Raw genomic sequence first — 19,864 nt, forward strand, 5'->3', positions numbered from 1 at the left:
GCGATTGCCAGTGAAAACCTCTTCGACTTCGGTCATGAGTCATGACCGACGATGGCAGTGTCTTGGGCGTCGTCTCCTTGTCGAAGGCATCATCAGTTGCATTCGTCGCCACTTTGTTTCGCCTGCTCCGTGGGAAACCATAGATCCGGGTAACCGAGGTCGGATGATGGATTGATGGCGGTGCCTTCGGGGCCATTATCCCTCTTGGGGGCATCGTTATGGAGTAGGTGCTTGCTGGCGAGAACTTAAGTAGGAGAGATGTTCCATCTACCACATCGGCGACGGCAGGTCTCAGCGACGTGGCGCAGCCGAGGCTCAGCGGTGGACGCATGTTGATGGGTGTGCGTAGGAGGATGGGGCTTCCTGGCTTCGATGGCAGAAAGGCCCGGCAAGGTGAATACATTGATCCGACGGCAAAATGGTAATCAATACTAGAATTTGATAGGAGATGATTGTTAAAAATATCACCGAGCTACTAGTAATAGTATCTGTTGGAAGTGAAGAATAATATGGTAGCGGGCAAACAAGAACAAGATAACCGAGGAGCACGCACAAGAAAGGAAAACTGAAGCGACTACGGTACTTGTTCATGGAAAGCAAAGACAGAACAACTTGCAGTTGATACAACGCTGAGACGTCGCTGAATACTTATCTCGGAGCAAGGGTGTGCATCTGTCATTATTGATGGGACAGAGCATAGGGTCTGTATGGCTTGGTTGTGAACGCTCATTAGCCATTCTGAAAAAAACACAAATGTAGGGAGCTTCTTCCCCAAAGGCCCAGTAGCCTAGCCGCCGCCTCCCGTACCTTCCTCAACCTCTCCTGCCCCACCGCTGTTGGAGGAAGCCGACGGGCAAAGCTTGCCTTGGTGGATGGCAGCGGCTAGGCGCGCACCTCCCGTGGCGAGTGCGATGTCCCTGAGCAGCACGCTTTCTCAGGGAGTGTGCGCAGACTCTGAGGTGGCAGCCTTCGACTGTTCCGGTGGCAGCTTTGCTCGCCGGGACGGTGAGATGGTCCGGTGCGATGGGCTATGGGGCGGCCCGACATGTTTGGGATTTGGGCTGCTGCGTCCAGATCGGCCGGCGGCGGCAGCCATTAGCCTGTTGCTTGGCGCACATACTTTTCAAATGTAGCGCCCCAACGCCCACCCACAGCCACCAAGTGACAAGAAAACTGGATAGGCACGGGTAAAAGATACATAGGCAAGTGCTCATTTTCAGAAAGCTTGAACATACAAGTAATTGTCAGACTTAAGAAGCAAAGTACCAAGTTCTTCAATCCCAAGGTCAGACCACATACCCAACTTGTCACTTAAAATGTTAGATACAAATACGCGTAGGTTAGAGTTATATGGATATACTACATTAATTAACACAAGGAACATACAATCATCACAAGGATGAAAAGAGACACATCCTAAGTTGTGTTTGGCATTTAGGTGGATTAACCTAATAATGCTTTAATTTTCCAACCAACTCTTGCTTATTTTTTCGTTTGGCTAACACCGTATATTTTTTGCTTTTAGTACCATTTTCTGATAGCAGGTTACATAATACATTGAGCAGTGTAACAACCGCAAAGCATGGACGGGCAAACTTACTTATTGTAAACAAATGAACACAAAACAAATGACAGATACAACAAAACATGAAGAAGTGACCGGTGATATTTCCAACCATTTGGTTTTATCACTGATATGCAGTGTACCTTGTCGGCACCAATATCAGCGGCGTCTTCTTTCGAATGGTCAGAGCGCCTTCCTCCTCCATGCTTAAATCCTCAATATTCATTCCAGGTGGAAGCTCCCAGTTGAAGCAGTAAAGCATGTTGGCCAGGATGAATTCTACATTGGCCACACCCATGTCCATTCCTAGGCAGATGCGCCGTCCCGAGCCAAAGGGCAAAAGCTCGAAATGTGCCCCACTGAAGTCTATATCCGTGTCCTCAAAACGTTCAGGGTAAAACTCCTCCGGGTCCTTCCAAACATTGAGATCCCTAGCAATAGCCCATGCATTTACGATAACCCTTGTCTTAGCTGGGATTTCGTATCCTGCAATCTGAATCTTCCGTAAGGTCTCCCTTGGAACCAGCAAAGCCGCCGGGATACGCAGCCGTAGGGTCTCCTTGACAACCATTCTCAAGTAGTTTAGCTTGGACATGTCTTCGTTTTGCACCCTCTCTTTCTTCCCTACCTCAGTTCTGATTTCTTCTTGTACCTTCTTGAGCACCCTTGGGTGCCGACACTACCGGACTCGCGGGCTATGCCTACGGCCCAGGGCCGTCGGCATAGGTCCTTTGCCGTCGGCATAGATCTATGCCTACGGCCGCCGTCGGCATAGCCCCGTCGGCGTAGATCACGTCAGCGTAGATGTGTCAGACCGTCGGCGTAGTATAGCCGTCGGCATAGGTGCATATGCCGATGGCCGTGGGATAGCCGTCGGCATAGTTTAGCCGTCGGCGTTGTTTTCCGTCTGACGGCAACGGACGGCGCTGTCAACAGCGCGATTCAGGAGACGACACGTGGCGCAGGTATGCCGACGGCTTGGCCGTCGGCATAGATGGAAATCTATGCCGACGACCTAGCCGTCGGCATACCTGCGCCACGTGTCGTCCCCCGGCTTCTCCTGGCGGCAGGGCTATGCCTACAGCAAAGCCGTCGGCATAGATGGAAATCTATGCCGACGACTTTGCCATAGGCATATGTCTGCCATGTGGCAGCTCCTTGTTTCTCCTGGCAGCAGGGCTATGCCTACGGCAAAGCCGTCGGCATAGTTTGCCACGTGGCAAGCCCTGGTAACTCCTGGGCGTATATATGCCGACGGCTTTGCCGTAGGCATAGTTTTTTTTTGTTTTTTTTATTTTCCCTGTTTTCTCTTTTCCAATTCATTTGACAGCATTTCAAAACAGAACAATATGAAATTATGCAGAAATATGACAATTCATCATGTGAACATACTCAAGTTCATCTAAACATACTCAAGTTCACCATCATCATCTAAACATACTCAAGTTCATCACATCATCTAAAGATCATCACCAATGGAAGTTCATGAACATAAAAATAGTGCAAGACATGAAACATGATAAAAGTAGGAATATGAAAGGCATGGCACGATGGCCACATGCACGGAATCATCAAGCAAGAGCACCCCCGCCAAAACCACCACCTCCGCCATAACCACCACCACCTCCGCCAAAAGCACCACCTCCGCCAAAACCACCACCACCACCTCCGCCAAAACCGTCATCGCGACCACCACCAATCTGCCAGATCGGAGTGACTAGGGTCGACGGAGCAGGAGTCGAGCCACCAGTCCCCTACATGTTTCAGAAAAGATTCTAATGGTAAATATGATATGATAGTGTTTCATGAACGAGAACTAGTTTGCTAGTAGTTAGGCAAATGTACTAACTGAACCATCACTGCCTAGTGCCACCCATTCATCGAACGTGGGCACATGTGGGGGTTCTCCCGCAGGTGGTGGTGGGGGTCCCATTTGTGGTGGATCCGTGCGGTTAGTCCAAGACGCCAACATAGCCTGAATGTTAGTTAAACAAGCAAACTAGAAGATCAGAAGGAATGAAAGTGCAAAAATTTAGGTTGGTTTTAAGAGGGCAAAACTAACCGTCATCATCTGACGGTTGTAATCATCGTTTGCCTTCACTCGTTTCAAGTACTCCGGCACCTCGAGATTCCTATGCTCGACAAACTCCTTATATGCCTACATAATTTAGGTTGTTTCTAAGTGAGAAATGCTGAAAATAAACTGAGAATGCAAGATAGAAAAAGATAAAGAGGAAGTACTTACAGCATGCTGGCGGGCTAAAGGAGTCTGTGAACGCCCCGTACTCTCTAACTGGCTCGGGTTGCTAGCCCGAAGCCGTGTGTACGAGATCGAAGGAGTGATCAAGCCATCGAAACACGGATACCGGCCATTCTTCTTCCCTTGGATGGCCACCACCGCCGTGTCGTCGATCTGAGACTGGGCAACCTCAGCAACAGGAACATCCGGATGCAACTCCTGATAGTGATGAATGTAAGACCCCGGGTGCTCCTTGGTCTTGCCGTAGTACTGGCTCTCGCCCTCCTTGCGATGACTCCGCTCGCGGGCCAGCTTCCACGACTCCATGTCTGAGAGCGGCCTCTTCAACTTGTCCTCCTACAACGTCAAATAGAAGTCAGCCATACATAAGAACATGATGTAAAGAAGAACAAAAATGCATCATGCACATAGATATACCTTCATGGCCTTGAACCCCCAGTGGTTCCTGTTTCCTTGGCCGTGTGTCCCGTCGTCTCCACGGTTAGCCCGGGCCTTGATGCTCTTGGCAGCAAACTCTGCATCGGCGCCGAGCCACCTATCCACCAAACTCGCCCATCCGTCATGCCTTCCATAGCACCAACGAGGAACAACCTATGCAAATTTTGGAAGCATGACATGTGAGCACGAAACATATAGTTGACTGCTTGAAACAATGAAAAGTTAGTAATAGTTACCATCATGAACTGCTCCTTGCTCAAGGTAAGTCGTAGCTTCTGCGCTTGAGTTTTGGGCATCTTTTGGTGCAGGTAGTAGTGGTAGTACTGCGAGACGGCAACCCATCGCACCTCGTACTGCAACTGACGAGCTTTCTTCTTCGCAGCCGCAAGCAAGACCACGTCGGCTCTGGCCTTGTGCTCGTCAAGAACTCTATAGAGTTGCTGCAATCATGCAAAAACCAGAAGCAAACAAGGCATGAGCTGAGTGATTCAATGATAAACTATGAACGAAACTGAAGACAAGTGATTCAGAAGAGAACTTACCCAAAATTTGGTGATCACGACCTTAGCGGTCGTCCCGTACTCCGCGTTGCTGCAAGCCTCGTAGTGGGCCCAGCTCGTGGCCAAAACCCGCTGCTGCGGGTCCCTGTCTGGCCGCAGGCAGAATAGGCCAGGCCAAAACTCCTTCAACATGACAGTGATAAGGCCGTTCGGTTTACGGCCCTTTCCGTGAAGGATCCAGTTTCTGCAAAAGAATCAAATGATTGCCATGTGTACAATAAGAAAATGTTGTCATGTGTTGAAAATATGATTGAGAGACACTTACTCTATCCCCACAGGTTCAATGAGCCACTTGTGCTCCTCGATAGAAGGTGGTGTAGGTAGTCCGGCATTACCACGCAACCACCCCTGCGAAGAACCCGGTGGCAAGTCACCCCACAACGCGGGATCAACCTCCCCTCCACCCTCCTCGGCCTCCTCCTCACCCTCCTCCTCGGCCTCCTCCTCCTCACCCTCCTCCTCGGCCTCCTCCTCCTCGCCATCAGGAACATACTCCTCCTCCTCAGACTCAGAAGGTGCCTCTGTATAGGAGGGCATCGAAGAAGACCCTCCTATTTCAGACACGGCCCGGAGTTTTTTGCCTCGGTTGCCTCCCCCCCACCTCCTCCTCCTCTAGGGGCTCTCCCCCCACCGCCTCCTCCTCTAGGGTCTCCTCCCCCGACCCCTCCACCTCCCTGTGAGGTGTCATCCTCGCATAGTCGGGAGGGAACCTTGTGGGCTCGTCCACTCCGAGTAAGTCCTTTAAATTTACTGAGGAAACTAGCGCCGCTGGACTTGCCCATGATTATTAAACCTGCATTGAGAAGAGAATAAACAATTAGTAAGGATATCAATTAAACAAGCATACAGGAAAAACATTAATACCAGAAGAGCACATTAAGCATACTATTGTAATGATCATTAAAAGAACTTACATTTTCTAGAACCCATATGAATCATCACTATTGTAATCTATTTGTGGACCGGTCTCATCATCACTATCACGCATATCTTCTTCGTTGTCTGATGGAGGTGGAGGCTCTTCCTCATCGTCAGCGTCTTCATTTAACTTTTCAAGCATAATTATGTCTCTTTGATTCACAACTGCCTCACCATCAATCCGTGCATCGTCGTCGTTTGGGTCCAGGTCAACATAACCCAAGTCATCATCCTCGTTGTTTCGGACCACGTCATCATGTTCCTCTTGATAGAACACTCCCTCGTATGTCATGGGGTTTATGTTGTAGTAATCATCATCGTTCGGGTCCGGTAGCTTACCATGCGGCGACACCTTGAACACAACTTCCCAACCCTTTAGGTACTCTTTCTGGCATGGGTAAGGCAGATAATATACTTGTGTGGCCTGGGTAGCGGCGATAAATAGATCAGCTCCGGCATAGACGGTTGATGGTTTAACTTCAACTAAACCAACAGAAGGCGTATGTCTCAGACCCTTTTTGGGGTCGAACCATCGGCATTTGAACACAATGAGACTTAGGTGTTCGCGGCCACGTTTGAATGTAAGCTCATATATTTTTCCTACCCTTCCGTAGTAATCTACTTCATTATCTCCTTCAGTGAAGACTCCGGTATTTATGGTTTTGGGATCAGGCCGACTATTCTGGTGCTCCTCTGTATGGAAGAGATACCCATTCACATCATACTTTTCGCATGTCATGACGACAGGATCAAAACCCATGGAAACCCATCTCAATTCTTCATCCATTGATTCGGTCGGATCATTTCCCTACAAGTTTAATTGAAATTATAGGGTGCATGAGTTTAATTGAAATTATAGGGTGCATGAGTTTAATTGAAACACCTTATTGTGCAATGTGGGAACATGGTCCGGATAGTAGGCAGTCCTGAGGTCTGCCACCTCCTCTAGGATAACTGCCTCAGCTATGGAAGCTTCAATCTTAGCTTTGTTTCCACATTTCTGTCTCAGATGCTTGTTCTGTCTCTCAGGGCCGTACTGCCAACGATTCTGCACAGGGCCCCCCAACAATACCTCGTTCGGGAGGTGCAAAAGGAGATGTGTCATCGGAGTAAAGAAGCCTGGCGGGAAGATCTTCTCTAGCTTGCATATCAACTCCGGCGCCTTCTTATGCATTTCTTTTATCTTCTCAGGACATACTTCTTTAGCACAAAGCGTGCGGAAGAAATGGCTTCACTCCGCAAGCACACGCCAGACACGCTCGGGAACATAGCCCCGAACCATCACCGGCATAATCCGCTCAATCCATACATGATAGTCATGACTCTTGAGCCCGGTCACTCTGCCCGTTGAAAGATTGACCCCCTTACTTATATTCGACGCATAACCATCAGTGAACTTCACGACGTGTTTCAGCCACTTGAATGTCTCCATCTTATGATCCTTTTTAAGTACGAAGTCAGCATCTGGCTTGAACCAAGATTTTCGACTGCCTGTGGGAGGCTGCATGTGTAGACGTGGTCTATCGCAAATATTCTGTTGATCAACTCTAGCATTAACATTATCCTTTGTCTTATCAGGAATGTTGACGATCGTGTGAAAAAGGGACTCTGCGACATTCTTTTCGGTGTGCATCACGTCTATGTTGTATGGAAGTTTGAGGTCCTTAAAATAGGGAATCTGCGTGAAGGGGGTAATGTGAGTCCAGTTGCTACCCCCCCAGGGCCCCCGACCCGCCTAACCCTGTAGCGTTTGACCACGGGATCTAGCCCTTTGACTTTCCACGGACGGGATTTGACCAGTAGACCTCTCCACCCGGTTGTGTTAGGTCAGCCCATAGGAACACTTTGGAGCAACATCCGGGCCAGACCCACAGCAAGATCCCCTCTGTGTAGACCCGACGCGTCCGTTTCCCCCCTCCAGGTGCTGGCGGTGGCGCCGTCCGTTAGGGGGGCCAAACCCCGGAGACGCGTGCCGCCTCTTCGGACATGCCACCACACCACCCCGCATGTATGAGGGCCCGGTGCGACGCTCCGGTGGCATTGCTACCCCCAGGGCCCCCGTCCCGCCTAGCCCTGTAGCATTTGACCACGGGATCTAGCCCTTTGACTTTGCACGGACGGGCTTTGACCAGCGGACCTCCCCACCCGGTTGTGTTAGGTCAGCCCATAGGAACACTTTGGAGCAACATCCGGGACAGACCCACAACAAGATCCCCTCCGTGTAGACCCGACGCGTCCGTTTCCCCCCTCCAAGTGCCGGCGGCGGCGCCGTCCGTGAGGGGGGGCACACCCCGGACACGCGTGCCGGGCGTTTGCAACCACCACAACACTTCCAAACTCGTGAGAGGCCGCCTACGCAAGATTTGGCGGCATGCTAGCCCCCGGAGGCCGCCGGCCACAGCCGTAGACGCGCGAAGGGCAATCCGCGTAGAGGGAATTTTTCGGATACTTCTCCATCACCAAAAATTATGAAAAAAATATTATCGTTCCTATAGCACATGTGCCCACGTCGTGCAAAAAAACTCATGATTTTATCGTGCTCCGAGTATTTAATAATATTCACGCCGCATCGTTACCGCAGAATGGCTACTACCGTGTCATCGCCGTCCGTGAGGGGGGCCATGCCCCGGAGACACGTGCCGCCTCTTCGGACATGCCACCACACCATCCCGCATGTTTGAGGGCCCGGTGCGACGCTCCGGTGGCATTGCTACCCTCCCAGGGCCCCCGTCCCGCCTAACCCTGTAGCATTTGACCAAGGGATCTAGCCCTTTGACTTTGCACGGACGGGATTTGACCAGTGGACCTCTCCACCCGGTTGTGTTAGGTCAGCCCATACGAACACTTTGGAGCAACATCCGGGCCAGACCCACAGCAAGATCCCCTCCGTGTAGACCCGACGCGTCCGTTTCCCCCCTCCAAGTGCCGGCGGTGGCGCTGTCCGTGAGGGGGGCCAAACCCCGGAGACGCGTGCCGCCTCTTCGGACATGCCACCACACCACCCCGCATGTATGAGGGCCCGGTGCGACGCTCCGGTGGCATTGCTACCCCCCAGGGCCCCTGTCCTGCCTAACCCTAGAGCGGTTGACCACGAGATCTTGCCCTTTGACTTTCCACGGACAGGCTTTGAACAGTGGACTCTCCACCCGGTTGTGTTAGGTCAGCTCAGAGGGACACCTGGGAGCAACATCCGGGCCAAACCGACAGCTACATCCCCTCCGTGTAGACGCGATGCGTCCATTTTCCCCCTCCAGGTGCCGGCGGCGGCGCCATCCGTTAGGGGGGCCACGCCCCTGAGATGCGTGCCGCCTCTTTGAACATGCCACAACACCACCTCGCATGTATGAGGGTCCGGTACGATGCTCCGGAGGCATTGCTACCCCCGCCCCCCAGGGCCCCCGTCCCGCCTAACCGTGGAGCGGTTGACCACGAGATCTAGCCTTTTGACTTCCCACGGACGGGCTTTGACCAGTGGACCTCTGCACCCGGTTGTGTCAGGTCACCCGTAGGGACACCCGGGAGCAACATCCGGGCCAAACCCACAGCTACATCCACCGTGTAGACCCGACGCGTCCGTTTCCCCCCTCCAGGTGCCGGCACCGTTCATGAGGGGGGCACACCGCGGACGTGAGGGGGGTCACACTCTGGAGACGGGTGTCGGGCGTTTGCAACCGCCACAAAACTTTTGTCGGCATAGTTGTTTTTGATTTTAATAAAATATAATGATCTATATTCAAAAGAACATGACCGCACATTATTAACGTGCTCGAAAAAATACAAACCATATATATATTCATAATATATGAAAAAAATATAAACTACATATATATTCATATGTATGTTTATATTTAACATGCTACATGTTAGTTTATATAATAATACATAAAAAAGCTTAAAAAATACATATGAAAAAAAAGCCTACCTATGCCGACGGCATAGCCGTCGGCATAGAGACGGCCAGGTTTTAGGCGGCGGGCGGCGTGCCGCGGATCGCTGACGTGGCAGGTATGCCGACGGCAGCCGTCGGCTTAGCTCATGGACGGTGCGCCGCGGATCTGTGACGTGGCATGACGATATATGCCGACGGCCGGCCGTCCAGGCCGTCGGCATAGATTTGACGACGTTAGCCGCTGGTCACGGGCGGGGTCGCCGGGCCCACGGGTATGCCGACGGCCTGGGTATGCCGACGGCTGCTGTCGCCATGTTCGCAGCTGGGCCGACGACATATGTATGCCGACGGGTGCCGTCGGCTTAGCTCGTGGTAGCCCGACGGCCAAGATACGCCGACGGCCAAGACATGGCTGTCGGCATAGCGCAAAGTAGGCCGATGGCAGCCGTCGGCATTGATTTGGCCGTCGGGGTAGGGCCAGTTTCCGGTAGTGCGAATTAGCTCCGCCATTGCCCAGTTTATTGTTATTGCACTAGTATCATTGCCAGCGACAAAAGTGTCCTGAAACATATGTATTCACGAGAGAAAAATATATTTGAGTACTAGTTGCACAAGAAGATGAACCAAATAATAATTCTTTTCTTTCCAAAAATGATTCGTATGATGAATCTTCTACAACAAATGATATAATTATTATTACCATGAGGATAGCCTTGACATGATCCTTAGTGATCTTATTGCGCTTCTTCCATAAGTCGATAAGTTCTTCCACTAGTGCTGATCCGCAATTGTCATCAAGTTTTTTTCTGGTGGGGTCTTCATTCACGTAATGCTCGATGACCTGTTCGAAGAATCCATCGAGCTTCTTAAAGATCCTTTGTCGGTGGGCCTTGATGCCCGTAACATGGTCAAAGAGGCATCCAGCGGCGTTGGCGAAGAAGTCCTCGGCAGAGAAGCTGCTCAGCATGTCCACGGCCTCGTTCATCACAGGGACCAATTGCCCCTTGAATTTCTCCGCAGCACGGTTTCCCCCAAAAACAAAAGAGCCAAAGATCCCATCCAACGTGGCAGAGATGTAGTCAGGAACCAGCACCGGTTTTGTCCCGATACTGGTGAGGTTCTTCACCAGCTTTTCTGCCTAATCATTGACATGTAGAAATTAATAGGAGTGCCACAGTTAGTCCCTATTAATTCTCAATATTTTCTTACCCATTGACTAATAATTTATGTTTAGTTCTCTACATGGCAAAAGCTCTAACTCTATGTACAGTACTGGCTAGTATTAATTCTGAAGAAAGCAACCGTACTTAACCATCAGATGTGAAAATCTGCAGCTTGGTTGAACATGAGATTAGTTTATTTTCCGCATTTAGTTGTGATAGTTTAAAACTATCTACCAAGGATGCATGTCTCACACATGCATTCTGTCAAATGGGCTCAAGGAACAAATGTAATCCATCGCACAACTATTAGGTAATTTTACTTAGGGACATGATACAAATGTAACTAACATGTGTCCCCTTGAAAAATTATAACACGTCACATCTCCAAAAAAAATCTTTTATTTTGTATTAAAAAAAGATTATAACAAAAGTTATACCATGAGTGGTTTGATTAAACTTTACGATCGAAATGTTGGAAGACTATAATTTTACTAACATATGTTTATAGTTGTCCTAAAAATAGACATATCCTTGAAAATTCTACGTTGGCAGTAGAGAAAAAATATCTAGTGCTGATAATTATGCCTAAAATAATCACACTCATAAATCTCCATAACTTTCCAGAGAGAAAGTTAAGTTATCTTCAAAATTACACCAACATGTACCAGAGAAGATAGATAATTAACTATATCGTTAACTAGTATATATTTATATTTGCGGATGGAAACAACCTCTAAAATTCGGCAGTACATGAAAATATATAATCATGGTCTTCATTTAAATTAATCACACATGATAGATCTTAATAATTTTCCTGCAAGAAAACCTTGATATAGCCATATACCATAAAGTATCAGAGACACTAAATCACTATAGACACACCTGCACAAATCAAAACTCCTAGATCATCACGAATGCATGCCTCAGGTTAGAAGCAAATTTGTATCTCTCCTATTTAATTTCTCTCTATTATCTAGAGTATCATGTCATTTTATATTTTTTACTTTCATTTTTAACTCTAGAATATGAACAAGCAGAAGCAATCAATGAAATACATTTCCACTTTAGATTTTCTTGGACATACTTTCATACAAGTAGAATCATATTTCTTCTGTGTCTCTTCAAGTACATATGTAAACAAACATCTAGTATCAATGAGCATCTGTTTCTTAGCGGACTAAGGACTTGTATTGCTAAGTTTTTTCACATTTAGTATTTATATAATAACTAATTGAGTACACATGCACAAGTCTGGGAGTAGCATATTTGTAGACCTAATGTTGCACAAAAGTATGTATTGTAAATAAATAAAAGCATATGGTCCATCTAAATAAACCGCAAACACTTGCAGATTTAATGGACCCTTTTGATACCACATACGAACAATCGGATGGCTCACCATCTTAGTTATGTGTACTGAGTTAATATCATGTACTATGAATATGCTAACTTGGTATAAATAATCTAGTAGCAGACACATCATCACAATTTTGAAGGCACAAACTGATCTAACATCAATTACAATTGGTCCATCAATTAGTTTCAATCCAAACTTCTAGTATGCATTATCAATATACCAATGTACAAGGTTGCTCTCAGCCGACAAAGTTTCTTATTAGCTGCTGTTGGTGTACATACAGGACAGTTTTTATTGTAATAAACTCCAGAAGGTATTTGTATTATTTTCAGTTTTCTAATATTATGGTATATAGATTCTTGAACCGTAGGACTGGAAGGCTTAACTTTAAATATTAAAACATTTCATGGAACCACTTTTTTAAGATGAGCACTGGTGTATTAAACATAGTTTGGATGGTGGATATAAAACCCAGTATTTATAATCTCATAATATTAGTGTCTATGTCACTCTTCATTTCTTAGTCACTCAAAAATTTCTTAGTGTCCATATAGTAATTCTTGGTGCACATATGTGTGCGAGTAACCCAGCTAACTGTCCTTGTTTTTCTATTACACTTCTGACAAATTTTATGTCGTGCATAAGTTCATATGGAAAATGTAGGATCGATCTATATAGTAGGAAGTATTTTTTGTGTGCGCTCCCACATGGGTGATAAGTTGATGACAAATATAAGATATCGATAAGATTTATTCGTTCATTCACAAAACTAAGCACGCATGTACCTGGGCATCGCGAGCATAGCAAGCGGCCTGCACGCGGCGCCTGCTGAGCAGCTCAAGGATGAAAAGCTTGCGCATCTCCTGGACGTACTCGCCGTATGGGGAGAAGATGACGTCCTTGTAGCCATATGACAGCAACCGTGGCCCTGCCGAGGGGGACCGGCCGGAGCAGTCGACGTTGTGGGTCTTGAGAGCCTCGTGTGCGGCCTCCGGCGAGGACAGCACCACCGTCTGGACCATGCCCAGCCGCAGCATCATCACCGGCCCGTGCCGCTTTGAGAGCGCCAACAGGCTCCGGTGGGCCAGTGGGCCGATCTGGTGCAGGTTGCCCAGGATGGGCAGCTGCCAGGGCCCTGGTGGCAGCCTAATGCTACCGGACCTGTTCCGGCTCCTGTGTAGGAGGAAGAGCAGGGAAACGAGTGGGAGGATTACTAGCAGAAGCTGCCATTGTTGGGGTAGGAGCTCTAGAAGCTGAGAAGCCAGCATTGTTCTAATCTTGCGTGATGTGTGGCTTTGGCTGAGGTCTCGGGTGGTTTAAATAGAAGGTTCCTAAGCCCATTCTTAGTTGGCGTTTTAAAGGACCTTTGTATCAGTTGGTCTTGGTCAAGTCATTTTAACCCCAATCATTGAAAGAAAAGAAAAAACATTGGTTGGCGAAGTAGAAGATGGCTTAAGACACCCATTAATGGAACCTGCCACAGTTCTGTTAAACAAAGAAACAAAAAAAGCCAGTAGCTAGCAAAGTAGTTAGAGGGGAGCGTAGTACTAATAAAATGTTCAAGGACTTGTCACTTGTGCCGTCTTGATGTGATGATGCCCACATGCACAAGAAAACAAACAAACAACTAGTGTCGACTAAAACTGGCATTTTTAATTTGCACAATGCTTAAATCAAAGGTGCACATCTCAAAGAGGAAAAAAACGAATGTAACAAATTCTTGCAAAGATGTTCAATGCTTAAAAGTTAACTCTTTAGGTACTATAAATTTTTCCTTACAAACACATATTTATTCAGCAAAATGGTTTTTAACTTTAGTTGAACCTGCTGGCATATAAAAAACTGAAATATTTGTGTGTATGTTTTTTTAGAGGGAGGTATATTGCAAAGATATCAATTACACACGGACTCTGCACCAACAAGATGTTACAAAGACAACTAGGATTCACACAGTCAAAGAAGAAAATAAAAAGAAAGGAAAAAGGAAAGGACCCGCCAAAGCGATCGCCTCCTCAACAGCAGCATAGATACCACCACTTAATACAACACACGAAAAATAAAGAATGTCACCAAAAGCAACGCCTCCAAGAAAGGAACAGTGCACAAGCACTGTCGTTGCCCGATGCAAGATCTTATGTTTTCATCCTGAAGAAAGTCCGCGCACTCAAAACAATTCCTTCAACAAGGCAATCGCCGGGCACAACCAATGACCAATGAAGGTCAGACCTTAGGTTTTCACCCAGTAAGCCACAACTCGACACCTGATCCAGATATTCTGAGCAAGATCTCCTGGGGCCATTTCGGAACTTGTCGATGGCTAGATCGAGTAGGATCTATATATCATGCAGGACGTTATCGTGATGCGAGAGAAGCATGATGACCACCACCTTAATAATCATGAAAGCAGGCTCGCACGCCGCCCCGATCCAGCCTGCCACCGCCAGGCCGGGTGCTTGCACCACCATGGTGCCTAGTAGCCAGCGCCGCCAGGCACCACCGCGCCAGCATCTAGGCACGTCCCAGAGTTGTCGATCCGTCCAAGCCCAACTAGGCCGCGTGAGATAGGCTCTCACGTCCATGGCCACACGGGCGCCCTGTCGTGGAGCAGCCATGCATCCATTGCCAATGTCGTCTCGCACTCGCCTTGAAAACCCACTGCTCCATGTAGCCGGATCACCACCAGATCACGATCTACCATCTCCATAGAATTATAGCACCTCCACGCGCGGGAATAGGCCCCTGTCTCGCCCCACCTGGCCCGCGATCCCGTGTGCCCGATCCGATCTGGCGGTAAGATCGTCCGGCTCCCAGGACCGGCAGCCATCATCCTGCCACTGCGCAATGGGCCGCGAGGCAGCAGATCCCCGCCGCCCCCTTCACTGGCTACGCTCGGCTTTGCCCAGCGGCGGCCTCGGTGGCGACAAGAGGCAGTAGCAGTGGGAGGCGGCACGGGGCCTGATGACTACACTAATAGGAAAAGGCCTGCTAATGACGCACCTGTTTTGCCTACTAATGGCACACTACAGGTGCGCCACTAGCATCATGCCATTAGTATTTTTTACTAATGGCGCATCACGCAGTACGTCATTAGTATGTTCCATGGTGCGTCATTAGTATGCCTCCCAGGGGCCATATTTACCCATGTGCTCTGGCTTACTAATAGTGCACTAGTTGATGATGCGCCACTAGAGAGCTCTGGCTTACTAATGACGCACTAGTTGGTGGTGCGCCACTTGTATGAATATTAGAGATTTTTTTTCTTTTCTGATATTTGTACAGGTTACAAAATATATTACTGGACAGAATATAGACGGCACCACACATCAACAACAAATTCATCGAATACAATAGAAGATTAGTCTCCGAATACAACTCACCATATTAGTCTCTGAATTCAAAAGACCCAACAAAGATAGAACATTACAAGTCTCGAGACCGCGAGTAGCGAGTTTGTCTTCACATTACAAGTCGATATCGATCATCTAAACTAACATCACATAGAAGAGAGCTGCGGTCATCACGATGAGCATCATCGCGATGAAACTGGCCTTCATCCGGTTCCTCCTCCGCTCCCTCCTCTCCCCGGCTAGATAGCGCGCATATCTAGATTCCGCCTCCGCCCTAGTGGTGTACCCTTTGTAACTGTTACCGCTGAAATGGTGAACTTGTCTCCGACACTCCTCCCAGTTGTCATAGACTCCGGAAACCTTACCCTTGTACATGACATACGACGGCATCTCTATGCCATAGCCAAACAAAACGTTAATAACAATTCACAGACAATACATAAGCAATATATAAGTATGCAACAAAAGGATCGGAAGAGAAAAGCAAGACATTAATAGCACGATTCATGGTCCTACTAATAAATAGCATCGATTACATCTAAGTTGGACGACTGTCCAAACCAAAGAGACATACAAGTTCATTAAAGTTTAATTACAACATGAGCTAATCGATATTCCAGAACTACACATAGCCTCACTACTTTCGACTCGACTCAGGGACCGAAGCGTGGATGAAGCCGTCGTCTCTCGTGATGGTCATGAAATTACGGGCGTTGTCAGCCTGCATTTGTAGCGTTGTGTCTATCTCACTGTTGGACGGTTGATGTTTGAGGTAGAACTGCCCCGAGGTATGAAGGACATCTTGATGAATGATTTCTACAAACCCTGACTGGATGCGAAAGAATTCTTGTCTGATGTCCGCGTCCTGGATTGCCGACAATCTTGCGGCCCAATCTTTGAGATTATTTGGTAGCAGAAGGTCATTATGGTCCCGTACGATCGTCCGCATGTGATGGAGGGCGTAGTAGGCATCCTTCTGACCGCCAGGCGGCTGCTTGACGCAAGGGAACGTCGTATTATGGGCGAACACGTGCTTGCCGTACTTACGAATTGGCCTAGTGAAGGTGCCTCCAGATCTGGCATAGCCGGGGAGAACATCATCAAGAACTTTCTTGATATTTGCGCAGTCTTTCTTCGACTGACGGTCTGAGTCGAAATATGTGGCCATGGAATATTTCGGTCTTAAGAGGATGAGTGTGCAATGTGTGTCACTACACAAAACACGGAATGCTAGAAAAAAAGAACGATCGAAATCTAAGAAATCATATGTTACGGGGCGGTGAGGGGATGACTTACTCGGGAAAGTAAGGCACGAGGAAGTTATCCTTATCTGGATTTGCCAGAATGACGCCTTCGAGGTATGAACTCGCGACTTGCCGGTCCCCAGCGCTACCCAAGATCTTGGCACGCATGTAGAAGGGGTCGACTATCATGATGTCCGGGGTCTTGTCTCTAATGATCCGCATCTCCATACTCAGCGAAAATAGCCAAACGAAGGTGTAGTGTAGAGGATGAAGGTCAAACATAGCAAAGATGTCATCAAACCGCAGGACGATCGTACCCCCAATGGCGTTATCCACAAAGCCCTTGCCCTCTGGCACCTTGGCCTCGAAAACCGGGTATGCCACATCATTCTCGGAGAGACGCCACTTCTCCAAAGAAAGAACACTGTCATGCAGACTCCGCAGAGCACCGGTTGCAGCATTGAGCAGATTAGTCGGTAGCATCGGCCTACCCGCCACATGCACCCTCCTCGAGATATCCTTAGGTGAAGGTGGACCGTCCTGAGCACGGATCGTACTCGGTGCCGGCTGGCTGGCACCCTTGTTATTCTTTCTTTTCCGTCCCTTCTTCTTCTGCTGTAATGGGATCGAGTTCTGCTCACAGACTGCCTTCTTGAGTGTGTTTGGGCTAATAATATTTGGCACCTAGGCTATCTGAGGCTCGGTGAAGGCGGCAACTGGAGGCGTCTCCTGAGAACTGAACGCCAGACTACCACTACAAGAAATATGTCAACTTATGACCTTCTGTCAGTGACCCTCGAAGAATTGGTCATAAATTTATGACCATTTTAGACCAATTGGTCAAAAGCTGTTCAGGGGGCTCCAAGCCCTAAACCATTGCGACCATTTTGGTCAGAAAGGTCGTAATTTCCTTACACGAAATGGTCACAAAGCAAATAATGCTAGTCCGCTGCCTTATTTCTAGTTGTTAATGACCAATATAGATGGTCATAGCCTTGTAGATTGTGGTGGGTTGTGATGACTAGGCGCCATCTCATCAGTTTTGCCTATATGTCATGTCCATGTGGCAGTTTTTGCCCTAGGTTGTGAAGCAACCTATATTTCTATCATTCCCAAAATTCCCAAAAAAATCCCATAAATTCTTTGGGGCATATCTTCATCAAATATGTAAAAATCCTTCCTTGCCTAGTTCAAAACTAATTCAACAATATTCATTTTCCTATTCTGTTCACAACAACACTTTATGAAGGAAGTGCTATTTATTTATTCTTGATTGCCCTCGGAATGTTTGGGACTCTTTCCTATCCAAATCATTACCGCATGACAAATTCAGCTCCATTTGCCTAGCAAATCTTCCTCGGCAAATTTCCAAAGTTTTTGTCCACCTAGAAGCATTGTGAAGGAAGTACCTTTTTTATATCTCTAAATGACATGAAATTTATACAGTTCCTTCATATGCCCAAATTATCACCCTCCTCCAAATTGCAGCTCAGTTAAATCATCTATGTGAGCCCAGGTTCAATTTATATTTTATGGCCAAATTGGCACGTTGCAAAGCAAGTGTTATATAGATCCCTCCTATTACCCTCAAACTTTTCGGGCACTCTTCCATACCTAGATCATTGCCACATGATAATATTCAGCTCAATTTTCCTAGCAAATCTTTCTCGGGAAATTTCCAAAGTTTCTACCTCGAGAGAAGCTTTGTGAAGTAAGTACTAGCTAGGCTTACCCAAATGATCTGAAAATTTACCAGCGCATGACCATACCTAAGTAACTTATCTACACCAATTTTGAGCTCATTTCATTCATCCAATCTCTCTCACTAGTTTTCCCAAGTTTTTGTCCATAGAAAAGCATTGTGAAGGAAGTACCACTTTGGCATGTCCAAATAGTATCCATTTTTTATAGTGCTTTCCTATGCCCAAATAACCATCCTCCACCAAATGCCAGCTCAATCCATTTATTATTTTGACCCGAGCTTCAACATTCGTAGTCATGTCCAGTGTGGTAGTTTGCAAAGCAAGTACCACCTCGGCTCCTCCTTTTGAGCTGAAAATTTGTGAAGATGGTCTCCTTAGTAACTGATCATCCTCAGCCAAAACTCACGCCCATTAGCCATGTACATTTCTCGTATCGCTAATCAAACACTTGGCTGCTAATTCATGTTTGAGCATCGATTGGTCTGCTCGTGAGAATCTTATGTTGTAATTTTCTTCCTAGCACCTACCTGGGGAGTGCCCAAGCCACTAGACATGCCTAGGCCACCCAGAACACATGGCAACACCACGGTCACGCGGTGACCACGCGGCGGGCATGCGAGTTTACGCGCTCTAGAGTTCGGGCCCTCGGCCACCACCCAAACCTCGACGTATCGCCACCAAACCATGTATTTATGATTAAATAGGTACTTATGTAACTAGAAATGATTTTTGTAAAAAATAAATAGCAAACTATGAGACAGCTGCAGTTCAAATTTGACCCGCTTCCACCTGAATCGGCGGAAATTTGTCTTTTTCACGAGAGGTGGATAAAAACATTTTACACCCAATCATCTTGTCAATTGTACATTAAATATGTCCTAGTATTTTAGAAAAATGATTTGGTCAAATTTTGCAACAATTATTTGGTAGGTCCTTCACAAAAAAACCCTCCTTTTGGGCACTCAAAAATGGAAAATGGTTTTTTCGTCCAAAGAAAATGAAAACTTACTTAGGCAACATTGTTTGCCATTCCAATATGCACCCTTGTGCACAATACGAGATCATTTGAACAAACTATGCCATGGATGTGGCCATAAGATTGATCATTTGGCCTGAAAGCCATTGATCTCCACACGTGATAGCTCGTTTCTGAGAACACTTTTTTAAAATAATTGCCGTATTACAAGTTTGTTATTTTTCCTAGGAACTTGGCCACATATAATGACACAATGCGAAGGTTTCCCAATTTTTTGATTTTTTTGAATTTTTTATGCCCGTTTCAAAATACGATCAAAACGGCGGGAATGACCGTTCCTAGCTAGTGGTTGAATCTTGAAATTTTTTTGGTGTTTATCTAATTAAATAGATACTTATGTACCTAGAAATGATTTTTGGAAAAAATAAATAGCAAACTATGAGGC

The 19,864-nt window shown here is 47.2% G+C and overlaps 1 protein-coding gene across 1 annotated transcript; it reads right to left on the reverse strand.

Moving 5' to 3' along the window:
- Positions 1–1,688: 1,688 nt before the first annotated feature.
- Positions 1,689–13,417, reverse strand: LOC125534716 (4-hydroxyphenylacetaldehyde oxime monooxygenase-like). The gene is made up of 4 exons (XM_048697857.1): positions 12,935–13,417; positions 10,330–10,767; positions 10,127–10,190; positions 1,689–2,242 (listed from the first exon to the last, which is right to left on the reverse strand). Exons 1-4 carry the CDS (start codon positions 13,415–13,417, stop codon positions 1,689–1,691), a joined length of 1,539 nt encoding a protein of 512 aa, XP_048553814.1.
- Positions 13,418–19,864: the final 6,447 nt, after the last annotated feature.

Source organism: Triticum urartu, chromosome 2, assembly GCF_003073215.2.
Source record: "Triticum urartu cultivar G1812 chromosome 2, Tu2.1, whole genome shotgun sequence".
Taxonomy (NCBI): domain Eukaryota; kingdom Viridiplantae; phylum Streptophyta; class Magnoliopsida; order Poales; family Poaceae; genus Triticum; species Triticum urartu.